The sequence below is a fragment of the Corapipo altera genome, unplaced genomic scaffold, assembly GCF_003945725.1.
Source record: "Corapipo altera isolate COAL_440 unplaced genomic scaffold, ASM394572v1 61305, whole genome shotgun sequence".
In the NCBI taxonomy this organism is placed as follows: Eukaryota; Metazoa; Chordata; class Aves; order Passeriformes; family Pipridae; genus Corapipo; species Corapipo altera.
Window position 1 is genome coordinate 7702338 of NW_020884909.1, and position 13996 is coordinate 7716333.

Sequence of the window (13996 nt, forward strand, 5' to 3'; positions counted from 1 at the left end):
CGTCTGTTACCAATTATGATTAAATTATAACTCCTGTTCAGCAAAAGGAAAGGCTGCTGCAAGTATTAAGGCAACAGTAAGCTACCCTGTTTGCCTATGCCCCTCTCTCCATCCCTCTACTTCTATCTCCTCCCTCCTGTAAGTAGAGGCAACAAAAAGAGTCTTCCTTTTATCTTTGGTCTCCCACAGGGACTGTGGTCAAATCATTTGTTATTTCCAAGCAAGATTACTGTCATAGATGGAATCTGGAGCTCCATATGAAAAAAAGACTCAAATTCCAAGCAATGAACAATGTGACTGCCTGGTTTTTCCACAGCTTAGGTCACAGCCAGTCTATTCAGCCTTTTCAGCTCACAACCTTCTAATTTCACATAGTTTAAAACCTGACTTCCAATTTTCAAAACAATTAAACACAAGATTTTGACTCCAAAGACAAAGACCTTTCACTAGCACAGCCCCCCACCCCCCCCCTTCCCCAACCTCCAGCAAAAATTCATGAGAAATACATTGATTTTATAAACTAAGAAGGAATACGGTCATTCCTGCAATGACAACACCTGGATTTTACTCCGTGTTACACATTTTTAAGTCATCTCCTCCTCTTCTATTCCCTGTTGCTGGAATACAGTGACTGTTGTTGCTCAGGATGATGCTCACACCATGTGGGACACAACAAAATTCCTCCCCAGCACCACTGCAACTCCAAATGGCACAGAGCTGAAAGGAGCACAGAGACTTTCCCCCACAAGTTAAGTCAGTGACTGAGTGGTGGAACAAGATGTGTGGCTGAGGCAATGATGTCAGAACCAGCTATGGTCAGCAGTTTTGAATTGTCCTGTTTCTTGAACTATTTAGACCTCAAAGGGTAGAGCAGCTTTTTTCTGAATTGTGGTCCTATTCAAGCATAACCTGCATCTGCAGGCAGTCTTTACTCAGGAATGAAAAGTACTAGATGAGCTATTTGGAAGAAGCCTCAAAATAGGTTTATTTTAAATAAAAAGTATTTTCAGATTTTTTCCCCAGAACTAAAAAACAAAACAAAACAAAACCAAACCTCTTCTCACCCTCCCCCCCCACACACCAAAAGAAATGAACCCAACCCTACTGCTCATAGCTAGGGGATTTTTTTTGTGTTAAAAAAGAACCCCCACCCCTCCTTTGACATCATGGTCACTATACCAGTGCTTCATTTATATGCAAACAGAGTAAGCTTTTAAATTTCATGACAAGGTCAGGTTTGTATTACAGTGCTGTTTGTACTGCCCTACACAGAATACTGTATAAAATTTTATATAAATCAGTTGCATCCAATTCAGAACACCTTTGGGATTGAGTTCAAAAGCCCAGAGGACTCCACTACTTTATTCTCCTGCTGGACAACAGGACATAGAATTATCTCCAATGCCTTCCTCCATGGATTATCTGCATAAGCAGTAAAAAGAGGCCAAATCAACCCAGTTACATACTTGGTTCCCTCTTACCATCAGCTCCCCTGCATTCCAAGTCTCACTAAGTTGCTGGGCTGCCAGATAAAAAGGAAATTAAGTCCAAAACCAGTTAGAAAAATAAGGGATGATAAGTGCCTGCAGCAGTGATGGCACCAGCCAGGGCCACCAACACTCTTGTCCATGTCCCCCAGCAGCCAGGGAGATCCCCGGGGAAAAACCTGCTGCTGCTGCTGCCTCTGCAGGGGCTGGGACCATCACTGCTGACAGTGCAAAGCTATTTTCAGTGCTCCACAAATCCTGTGCTCTGATCGTGCCTTTCAGCTAATGCTGAGGGAGGGATTTGCTGTTCTTAAGTGGTTGGAAAAGCCCCCCTACTTCACGTGTAGCAACAAACCAGCCCAAATTATAGCTGCTGGAGATTATCCTTGCTTCAGTCTCATGGATTCATCCCAACACACCCATTCAGCCATGACAGGCACATGAGTCACAGTCTCACGGGACGACTCCCACTGCTCTGACTGGAAGAGCTTTTCCCTCATCTTGTTCCAATTTTCTCAGCCTCACACTGAATTTTGGACCTCATCTTTGGCAAGCAAGTCATAGAAGCTACTCTTTTCAAAGCTCTTTTCATTGGAAAAAGATCCAACTCCTGCAAATGCACACTTGTGAAAAACTATCTTAATGAATATCAGTACCAATACCACCTGTGCCAAAGAGCCTGCATTTTGCATTTAGATGCAACATGAAGAACGTGAAACAGGCTGAAGACCCAAAATTTATCAAGATCACAGAGGACCTTTTGCAAGTGGCTGCTGCTTCAGTCGATACATTTATCAGGGACAGGGATAATTTACAGTACCCTGAAATTAGTGAAAATGGGAAAGATTTTCTATGACAGAGATATATTCCTTGTTAGGGTTTGCTAGGGGAAGTATGAGGAGAAGGGCTGGGAAAGAAAAGTGTATTTCTGCGAGGATGTGTGTGAAAAGCATCAAACTAATGCTTCACTTTGTGAAAACTTGCATTTGTTCTCTCTTTTTTCTATTCCATGTAACAAAGGTACTGCCTCAGTAATGGCTGGGTATACAAACCTCAAATATGATTTATTCCAGAAACAAACCTGGTATGCAGACTGAATCACCTAGAGAGCCTTTTCTAGGTTCCAAACTCCTAAATACTGAAGTGTTAATTGCAATTCAATTGCAAATAAAAAAATCATTCAATGTAACCTCACCTATCTCTAGTGGCACAATAATGCTCTGAATAAAACACTCAGAAAGGAAAAGGCAGGTGGAATTTATTTTGCATTCCTCATAAATTTTCACAGCAGCTTCATAAGTCCTGCAAAACATACTGTCATATCCAAAATAAGGCATCTCCTCCTGATTTGACTTGAAATTCAATAATAAACTGTAGGTTTAAATACGAAATAAGTACAAGAAACTACTTTTACTTTTGCAGAAACAAAACCAAACTACTGTATTCACAAGAAAGTAATGTCCTGTACTATGGTCATCAGCTCAAGCTGTCACCTTTTCCATCTACTGAGTTGGTGTTTCATACCAACAGTGACATCGTTTGGTTGCAACACCACTATCTGAATCATGCCTACCTGTTGCTCCACAGTCCAATCAGGGACTGGCAGCCCTGTGGAGGTATTTGCAACACATTAGTAATTTTATTCCAAAGCTGGAGAATGCTCCTGAGCCCTTGCCCCAGGGCAGGGCTGCCCCAGTGGTTGTGCTGAAAGGAAAGCTCACCAACTACCTTGTGCAAGTGTGAACTGAACTTTTCCCAGCAGTTCCCTTTTCCTAGCCAGTTTTACAGTGCAGTCTGCAGAGCTCTGTTCCATGAGGGTGCCTTCAAACAATGCCCAGCCCCAGCCAGGACAGCTGAATTGTGCAGGCTGAGAATGTGCTCAGCTCCAGGCAGTCGCCATCGCATGGGAAGGAACCAGAATCCATCTGTACTTCCACGTCTGCCAGCTTTCTACAGGCTAGGAAAGATCAATGAATCAAAGTTATTTTGTCCTAACAGAATTCTCACCACTTCTGGGATGCCAAGCACCTTATATGGTTTGTATTAGCATGACTGGATTTCTGTCAGTGAAATAAGATGCCACCAATTTATAGCTCTGGCCTCCCAGGCAGAGCTCCTGCACAATGCAGCAGTTGTGTGAGAATGGCTCTGTGCCACCCACATGACTGACCATGTTATGATCTTAACTCATTTCACTCACAGGCACTGCAGAAACAGCTCCAGCCTCTCTTCTCTCCCCTAAATATACCACATTATGATCCTGAACACAGGGAAAGCATTATATAAGCGAAGAACATTTCAGTCAACTTGCTGAGACAAGGAAAACCAACAAAGAAACTTTCCATATGCTGTGCAGGCAAGATATTTTATTTTAAAAAAGCGATACCTACAGCAAGAAAGAAAGGAAAGTTGACTCTACAGTGAAAAATCTGGGGAAACACACCATAAATCTTTCTGCTCCAGCCACATTCTGTATTTTTTACAGAATTACTGAATTATTAGATAATTCAGTGACAAGTAAAACACACTTGCAGAAACATTGTTAAGTCTTAAATAGGACTGAAAGTGCCTCACCCACTTTTCTTCTCCTATGGCCTATGTGACCTCCCTCTTGACTTTTTCACTATTCTGCAGGCCACTCAATCATCCTGTGACATTGTATGCACACATTACAGGTCTATCTGACCAAATGAAGAACAGAAACAATGACAGGGCTCTTCTAATTAACAATTAACAGATATTGCAGTGTTGTATTTTGTAGCTAACTGACTCCATTTTATTTAAATTGATGCCTTAAGCCCCAAATGGTTTTTTATTTTTCTAATATTTGTAAGCCTTTTAAGTTTTATAAGTAGATTTTAAAAGCAGCAACCCTCACTCCCTTGTCCCTTTCCCTGTAGCACCCATAGTTTACACATTCCTTAACCCTCTTACCCCATTCTATGTGCCCCGTATCACTCCTACCCCCGAATCCAGTAGAAATGTTTAGTCTTTTGTCAAGGCAAGGCCTAGATTGTTTTCAGAACAGCATATCAGGGCCTGAACAACAAAATGAAGTCAAGAACTGGGTAACTATATACCCTTTGTGCTCTGAAGATGGTGAAGATGATGAAGTAGGTGGTCCCAAAATACACCCCAGACCCATTTCTCAGGGGTGGACCCGGGGCGGTCCAGAGTAAAGGCCACAGGGTGGACACATCTGGGATTGGATGGAGGGTTTTATAAAATGTAGCATCTGGGGCACAGCGGGTGTGCACGCTGCGTAACATCTTTTGCCTTGGCATAATAAACCCTTTCTTATCTCACCCCTAATTAACTGCTCCGGAGATTTTTTTGAAGCACCTACATCCCACGGCATCAAAATGAAAGTCCTCAATAGCTTAGTCAAATCAGAAGAAACGTCATCAAGGTTAGGCAGATTTAAACAAATACTAGCAACCCAAAACTTTCCAAGTGTCCACATTCTGCCAGACCCTGGATATTGAATAAATGAAATAGTTGTATAGAACAGCCACCCTGGACAGAAACAAAACAAAAATAACCCCAGACCCACCTTCAATTCTGTTATGCTACTGTGCTATATGATGGCAATTGCAGCTGCTGCTTTACAACATGTCTCATTTCTCCTCAGACAGCTGAACTTTCAGCTGGACTTTGTCATGTTCAAACTGCAGCCAGCTTCTATAATGCTTCTCTTGGATGCAGGATGTGGTACATCATGGAGATGTCTGTAGAGTCTGTCTGTGAGCTATTTTGTTATGTAGTGGGAAGCAGCATAGTAAGAAATTAGGGAACAGGAAGGAAAAACTGAGGACAAACTCCATATAATTGCCTCCCACTTGTCTGACAAGGTCTGAGCCACAATGGATTCCAGGCACAGAAAGAAGATGGAAAAATGGCTTTAAACTTTGAAACATTCATTGCTTTCAAAACACTGTTCAAAGATATCTTGGATATGCTCAATTCAAATAACTCACATCAGTGAATTAAACCTCTGGAAAACAAACTTTTGTAGTTTAGTGTTTTCTCAGATGTTCCAAGGTTTGAAGTGCAAATGGAAAATGAAATCATGATTTGTTATAGAAGTGGACTGCAAAAAGCATGAGAAAGTACAAATTCTGCAGTTTGGCAGATGCCCTGCAAACCTCTCTTGGCATCCAAGCCTGGGGCAGACCAGTCTGAAACGAGATTTAAGCCATCAGCACTTGTGGCTCTTGTGGCTCAGAAGTTATGCACTGTGAATCAGAAATACCTTACTGAACATTTTGGTTTGGTTTGATTTAAGGTTTTTTTTGTTAGCTGAAGCATTTATATCAGTGTCTGCCTTAGAAGGGAGAGGTTGCCCACCTGCTCTGATACTACATATCTGCAGTGAGACCCAATTTGAGAGAGGACAGGAAGCTGAGCTGCTGAGAAGACCCCACGCAGGACCAGCTTGAGCACTCCTTGAAGAGATAAACCCTTAACGTTCCAGGCAAAGGCTGAGTCACACCTCTCTCTACTCCTGACTGTCACAAAGAAATCAAGACAAGTTAGACAACCTGCTGCAAACCCTCTTCTTCTTTTTTAAGCAAGATGTGCCCTTACACTGTTCAGTGGTCAGGAGTACCAAACAGTGCTGCTGGCAAATCAGTGGCTGAGCACAGACTCACATCCCTCTGTGAGTGCAGACATCACCAGGGGTGCAACACTTTACAACAACAAGCATGCTCCACTTTAAAGTAATAAATGGATGCTTCAGCAATACAGATAGAAAAACTTTAAGAAATATGAGCCAGGACTTCCCATGCTGTACTTGTGCAGGACAGAAGGAACCCCAGTAACAAGCTGCCAACTCCTAAGCAGGCAGACAAAATTTTATGTGCAAATTTTAAGACCAAACTTTGTTTAAAATACAAAAATGGACAGAACGCAGTTGACAATCTCACTTACAAAAATCCTGGAATAAACCCTCTGACACTGACAGTTTTCTTATTTCTATTGGCCTGACTGTAATTTTTTTTATAGTTTTATTTTTAATGATCCATTTCTGATGTTTAGTTACTGAGAACACTTGAACTGCAGTAACACAAAAGGATGACTGTGAGTGATTTGTGTCTTCACAAATTAAATTTAGACAAGAACAGGCTTGGACTGCACTTCTTTGTCCCTGGGTAGTGACACCAATAATCCCCTGTGCACACACTGGAGAATGAGGCAGGAACAGTCCCTTCCTCAGGTATGTGTGGTCATGGGAGCTAACATTCCCTCTAAAGGACTGTAGCTGTCTAGTGTCTGATGACTGGTAAAATGCTAATGGTAATGTTATCTCAGTTCTACTTCTAAGTAAGTTGTCTGCTAAGCCCTTGGTTTCACCTTGTAAAATAAAATGGAGATTATGTTCATTTCACAGAGGCAAAAATTTTGTGTGTTTGTTTGGGTTTTTTTAAACAAAAAATTCTGTCAGACTGCTTGTGTACTTTTACATGACACTGCAATGAAAAAAGAAAGCATGAAAGTGGAGAGAAAGGAAAAATCTGAGAAACTGAAGCTTGTGGCCTGGTGCTTACAATTCACAGGCATGAAGCAGCAACACCACAGCTATTGCTTTGATCTATCTCCCTATTAATTCCTCTTCCCACAATAGAACCACTGACATCTCACTGGTATTCAGATGTGATTAAAATATATTCTAATACCTATAAATAGAATTGTTGGTTCAAGCACTAATTAAAACCAAATATAGCATTTGGAAAACTGTATCAACAAAAAAGTAAAAGGGTGCAGTAAACAGCAGCAGTCGAAATGTTGCCCCTTTTTTCTTTTTTTCTCTGAGAAAAAGATAGACTTCTGTTCTATAGATCTTTATGTTAATGTTTGGATTTCCAAGTGTTTACAAGCATCCACCCAGCAACTTCAGCATAAGAGTAACAAGACAGACTATGCTCTCTCCTTCAATTCTGATTATTGCCATAAAGTTCTAATGATAACAGGGTAAGTCCTGCACACTGACTTTCTCCAGCCTTCATGGTAGTTCTTAATTAAATGTTAAGTTTACCTCGTTCCCACATTAGTTTGATCATATGCCACTTCACAACTAACCCTTGTTTCTATATACATGTATCCACACATCCTTTATTTTCCTGACTGATTCTACCTTCTTACCCTCTCTCCTGCATTACTATCTATTTGGAGCAAAGGCTTATTGCAAGGCAAGGGGACTTTACAGTTTTGCTGCCTTAACTGTCAAAACTCTCACAGCTTGAGAAAACCATGGGACTTCACAAAATAGCCAGCTCTGCATGTAGTGGTAAATATTTACTGGCTTGTCCCCCAAAGATACAGAGCACTTTGGAGAAGGGATGGAGCCTTTACAATATCATATAAAGCAGTGTTTTCCTCAGGGAATGTTCATATCACTGGCACTTACTAGAGACAACTGTAAAGAACTGACTCTCCCTTAAACTCAAGCCCCAAACCAAAGCACACCACAGTCTCTCTGGAGAGCTGAGTGAGACTTCTGAGTGCACAAAGAGGGATAATATGAGCTGAAAATGGGGAATAATAATTTTAGAACGTGACAGACACATTTGGAGACAACATCACAACTAAACCAGACGGGGCTCTACTATACAGTCAGCATGCTACATGAAAAATTGAACACTTGAGCAAATGTGCTGCCTGAGGTGCCTGTACAACAGTTTGGACACCCAGGCTGGCCTCTGCTGCCTTGGTGTACAAACACACCTGAGCCTACACAAAACATACAGACACACTAAGTCGTTAAGGCACGTGAAGATGCAACAATAGCGGAGTTCAGATCATCCAGTTTCAGATTTAGACATGTGAAAAGAGAACTTGGGTAAGCCTGGTTCCTGGTGAACACTGTCACCCTCAGGCAATAACACAATGGGGTGTGTTGGGCAGATTTTTTCTGAAGGGACTTACCTCAGCATCCTGCTCCCGGAGCTGGTACGTTCTCTCCAAGCGCTGCAGTGTTCTAGGACACAATGTCTTCTCCTCCAATAGAGACTCCAGAAGTAAGACCAGCTGGTCAGGGAGAAGCTAAGAGAAAAATAAATGCCATGTGTGAATGAAGATCTCTGCTGACTGAGCAATTAAATGGAAACAAACCACAGAGGACAGGATTGTGATAACGAGTACTTCCAACATGTGCTCGAAATACAACATGGACTTCTAGCTGGTTTCTGGAAAACCTCAGGGCTTATGTGTCTGTATTCTGAAAGATTGTGCTGGAGTACAATTAAGACTTGTTTGTCATGGTTTTCGTTACTGTGGTTAGGTCAGATTTAAAATGTGTTTATTGAAACATAATCATAGATTAATAAGTAAGATTTGTATTGAATAAATAAACTAAGTAATTCCATTTTGTTTGGGCTTGGAAGAGATAAAAAGATTTTTTTTTTTAAATTGTGCATTTACAGTGCACAATTTCAGGAATCAACTAGGTTGTCATGGGGGGAAACAGTTTTCCCCCTGTAGTTATAAAATGGTAAAACCCCAGGGGGTGGTAACCCTTGAAGTTTTGAAGTTTTACCCAATGAACGCTTCTGCAAAATATAAACATATCACAACCAGAATGGAAGAAAAAGTTGTTGTAGTTTTGGTAGAAGAAGGTAGCCATGTTCTGAGGCCATGAGGAAGGGGGCTCAGAGCCCCTTGGAGCCTTTGGAGTCCCCCAGCCCCCGGCTGGGGGGAGCTGCAGGGACTTGGAACAGTGTAATGCTGGGCTAAGTGCCTGTAGCTGAAAGCTAAAGGACTTTTCTCCACCGTGAGTGAGCAGAGACAGAGCAGCAGCAGAAGCAGCATCCAGAGATTGTGGCTAAGAGCCAACAGATAAGAACTGAAGAAGCGGCAAGGAAGGCATGCAGCACCACAGAGAGAACTCCTGGAAGGAGAGCCGAGAGAGAGATAGCAGCAGAGAGACAGAGTTTGGGGTAAGAACTGAACTAAAAGACCCCTCCTAGAAAGGAGGAAGATGATGGACTCTTACTTGAAAAAGCCTTGGAGTGCTACAGCACTTGCAGAAAGGAGCTGAAGAGTTCCGAGAGGAATGCGGAGAGGGTGACCTTGGCCACCCCCCCTTGCCACTGCTGCCAAGGTGGCAGCCTGAGGCAGAGCACAGGAGCTCTGCAAAGGGGAATTTGAATCCCCTGAAGATAAGGACTGTTTCGAAGACCCCGGAGCTTTGTGATATGACATGGTGATAGCGCCCCTTTGTCCTGGGAAACACAGCCCATGGAAGACCCCTCGCTTGAAAGACGATGGGGCCAAGGGGGCTTGGATACCCCCTCGTGTGTGCTGGCAGAGATCCAGTCACAGCTGCTGCATGCATGAGAAGAGGATGGATGACTGCTGCCCTAGAGAAACTGTTGCTCTGAGAGTGGAAAGGATCTTTCCTTCTTCCCTCCTGGACTTGTATTTGGAGGAGAGAAGAGATCTGATCCATTGTAAATACTTAGGTCATGGTAGAGATAATTAAGATTGTATACAGTGTATTGTAGTATTTATTTGTACAGTCATTGTAATATATTCCATTTCCCCCCATTTTGAGTCTGGTGTGTTTGTCTGGAAAAAAACATCTCTCATTGAGTTGAGATGTGGGAGGGGGGGTTTGGACTAGGAAACTGGATTTTGGGAATCTCAAACCATGACACAGGTACATGAATGTAAAATTTTCTAGAGTGGCATTTTTATCTCATATATTAGCATTTGCAGGATACATTTACAGCAAACAAAGAAACACAGCGCAAATAAGTGACCCAGAAAACAAGTGTTGTAATGGCACATTTTGAGGCATATTTGTGGGCAATGAGTCCCAAGTCATTCATCATTACATGGTAAAGATACATGAACATTGTGTTTGTGGCACACATAGAATAATATCTATCTATAGGTGGATATATATACATATATATACACAATAGTTAGTTGCCTGAACCTATGTTTTTCAACTTGAACCTAATGTAACCTAAAAAGAAAAAGCATAAGAAGTCTGTTGTAGCAAGTGCTTAAGTGCCTTGTTTAATAGGCTTATTGGATGAACAAATAAATAATTCAAACAGAGCTCAGAGAGAAATTACACCAGCTGCCAAGAAAAAAATCTACTGGAAATTCAGGATTCAAGGTGATCAGTCAGAAGTTGTTTATATGCCCCATAACTTTCCCCATTATTCATCATTACAGGGTACCAAGAGAGAAAGGGGAAAGGAAGGAAGGATGTCAGTTTAAGTTTTTGCAAACAAAAAGAAACCAACACTTCACTTCTAATGTTCTGAAGACAGACTAATGAAAAAAGACATCCTGTTACTCTGACACCACCTCCAGCTTTTGCCACATCTGGATTTTCTGCTCCCACCTTGCTGCCTGCCCATGTTCCCAGCCCTGCTGAGCAGGGATGAATTTGCCCACAGGAAATGCCTGACATCCCACAGCCAGGGCTGTTCATGTGGACTGAGCAAGTCTGGATCCCTGATCTCTGACAGCAAGTCCATGAAGATACCACAGATCTTCTGGTAAGTCTTGATCTGTAAAGTATTGCCATTAACAACCAACACAGCAACATGACATTTTCTTCCCTTTGAGACTGATGTAATTTAGCATTAGTACCTAAATCACAACAAAGAGAAAAAGGAGATTTTAAGGCTCTGCCTCACATTTTGATTTCCATTTTTTTATTATTTAAGTTAGTTGTATTCTTGAAGACTAAAAAAACCTCACATCTTACTGGCTCCTACTGGAACATCTTCTAAGTGATACTGAAGCCTGCCAAGAATATGGCACATTAAAAATGGTCAGACACTTAAAAATATTGATTATTTCAATTTCAGGACAACTACTAAAATGACAGCTTGGACGTTTATTACATAGGTCAAGAGCAGCTGCCTGGGGGTTAGTGAAACAGGCTAAAAAATATAAAAGGGAAAGCTTCTGGGAAGTGGTTCTGCTTGGAAACTGAATTAATTCTGAACACTAATAAAATCTAAAATGTTGCAGAACGCTGCACACAAAAACGTAACTTTTGATTTAGAAAGCTTTGCCTGCTAACTACAAAGACAGCAGAACAGCATTTAATTTAACTATAGAACAGCTGCTCAAATACATAGGTACAGACCAGCTGAGGGTTACTATTTTACAATATATTTCCAGTGTAATAGCTATACAGATTCAGCCACAGAAAGATATTGTTTAGGAAAACATTACAGAATCTCACTGAAGCCAACAAAAGCAGCAGCAGAGCAGCAGCCATGCCCTTAATTTACCTCTGCCTAGTGCTGCATCATGGCTAAAGACTTTCCAGAATTATCGGATAAACACTTATCAGTTCAGATTTGGGACTGCAGAGTAAAAAAACCAATCAATCAAACAAAACAAACAAAACCCACCACCAACAATAATAAAACCAAAACCAAACCAAACAAGCAAAAAAACCCCATAAAACCCAACTCAAACCTGCCTGAGCTCAAGAAGCGTTTGGCCAACACTCTCAGGCACACAAGGGGGATCTTTGGGGTGCCCTGTCAGGGCCAGGAGTTGCACTCAGTGATCCTGAGGGTCCTCTCCAGCTGAGCATCCTCTATGATTCTGTGATATGAGAACGTGGCTTCTGCTATTTACCCCCGTTCTAGTTGCTCAAGATTACACTGTACAGGCCAGTTTCCAGCTCGAGGACTAATGACAGTCCAGGGCAGGAGCACAAACCCCAGCAGAGGGTGGGGGCACGGGCAGAGGAACTGCGGGCTCCTCACGGCACTGGCACTAGTGGGCGCAGCTCGTTTGTTCTCCGGCTGTTTCCAACACAAGGAAAAGTAGGAACATTCTCTTCTACGTCTTACCCCTTCCTTTCACTAAAAGAGACTCCATCAAAGAGAAAAACCCATCTTAAGCAAAGACACAGAAAACTTGGTCGAAGTTTCACGACAGAGGCTGCTACAAAAATCACCCAGGGATGTAGAAATCCTCTTTTCCTCAAACAAAGCAATACGAATATCACTATCTCCAAAGCAGCTTTTTAATGGTTATAAATAAGCTTAAAAAAATCGCACTTGAATTTTCTGCCAAAACCCCCACTCTTCTTATTTTTTGTTTTCCCCACTACCATCTTATTTGTCCTGCCCATCTGTTACTTCTCGTCTTCATACCAGGAGAATTGTTTGGGGTCAATTTTCCATTTGTTTGCCTTATGCTTTAATACAAAGGGGCCCATGCCATCAAAACATAAATGCTGTAGAGAACAGAACAAAAATTTATTTTCAAGTATCGTGAAGCCATTTTCCTTTACAACTCATATTCTGTGAATGCACAGTGAAATATCTAACACACATAAAAAAGCACACAACACAGCTACAGCAAGTTACAGCAGCATAAACTTCACTTTATCAATGTGTTTCTGTGTTAAAGGCATTCAGAAAACAACCATAACACCCTAAACACAGAATTCCAGTGTTCCTCTTAAAGTAAGTTTAAAAAAATCCCCATGCTCTGAACTGCATTGGAGAGTGCTCAATCAAAATGTTCAAATATACACAATTATTAAAGCAGATCACTTCAATCAGGAAATGTGGCCAGGATCAAAAAATATTTTCATTACGTCGACGATTGCTGCAACAGGATCTATTTATATTGCTAAGTAGATAGTTCCTGTCCCAACCTATGGCTGCTGCATGGAAATCATAAACTTTTCCCAGGACTGCCCCTCCCCCAGTTGTGAGCACTGACACTACAAAGATAAAATAAATTAATAAGCTGCGACCAAGCACAGCAGAGGTTTTCTGTCATGTCCCATGTAATCAAACATTTTCCCCACTATAAAGCTGTATCCCAGCATTGTACACATTATCCTGCCCTTAAGACTATAAAACCTCTGCTTGCAACCTTTTGAAAGAGTTCACTTTGTCCTGCCACTAAACAGCCACTTGTCCCCTGCTCCCCCTGTTACCTGACATGGTTCTTTTAAAGTGTGAATAACACAGCTGTTACCCTTAAAACAAACTGCAGATTATATAATTTATATCAGGGAATATCAAAACTAGGTCTTGTATTTGAAAAAGGCAAGATGAAAGAATTAAAGAAAATGTAACCAAATAGAAAATATAACTCAGACTATTACAGAAACAGCTTACTGTGGTTGAGATTCACAGTACACTAAGTATCTGGGAAGTAAGAAAAACATACTTTGTACTTTATTCATATCAGCACACAAGACACTCAAGTCGTTATACTGTGTTACAAGAGTATCTCAATGCATTAGTAGCTTTTACAGGGTTTCTGCAAATAATCTTTGAAAATAATTCCTATGAATTTTCTGAGTACAACCCCTAACCTGTAAAAAAGCACAAAGAAAGCAAATCTTTCCTCTTCCAAGATCTGGTACAGCAGCTACGGAGGTCATCAACCTCACATCCCAAACGACCACCCACATGAAGGAGTGTATTTATCAATTCCTACATTAGCAAATGTAATAAATGCCAGATTCACCCTTTATACTAGAAAAAAAAAGCCACTGAAAC

The 13996-nt window shown here is 41.4% G+C and overlaps 1 protein-coding gene across 11 annotated transcripts in view; it reads right to left on the reverse strand.

Annotated features, from left to right (window-relative positions):
* Positions 1 to 13996, reverse strand: part of AOPEP (aminopeptidase O (putative)) — a 157830-nt gene that overhangs the window by 20230 nt on the left and 123604 nt on the right. For all 11 annotated transcript variants that reach the window (XM_027653271.1, XM_027653268.1, XM_027653273.1 and 8 more), the window contains one exon: positions 8415 to 8531. In XM_027653271.1, the coding sequence (XP_027509072.1) occupies positions 8415 to 8531 (117 nt within the window). The remainder of the gene's footprint in view (positions 1 to 8414; positions 8532 to 13996) is intronic.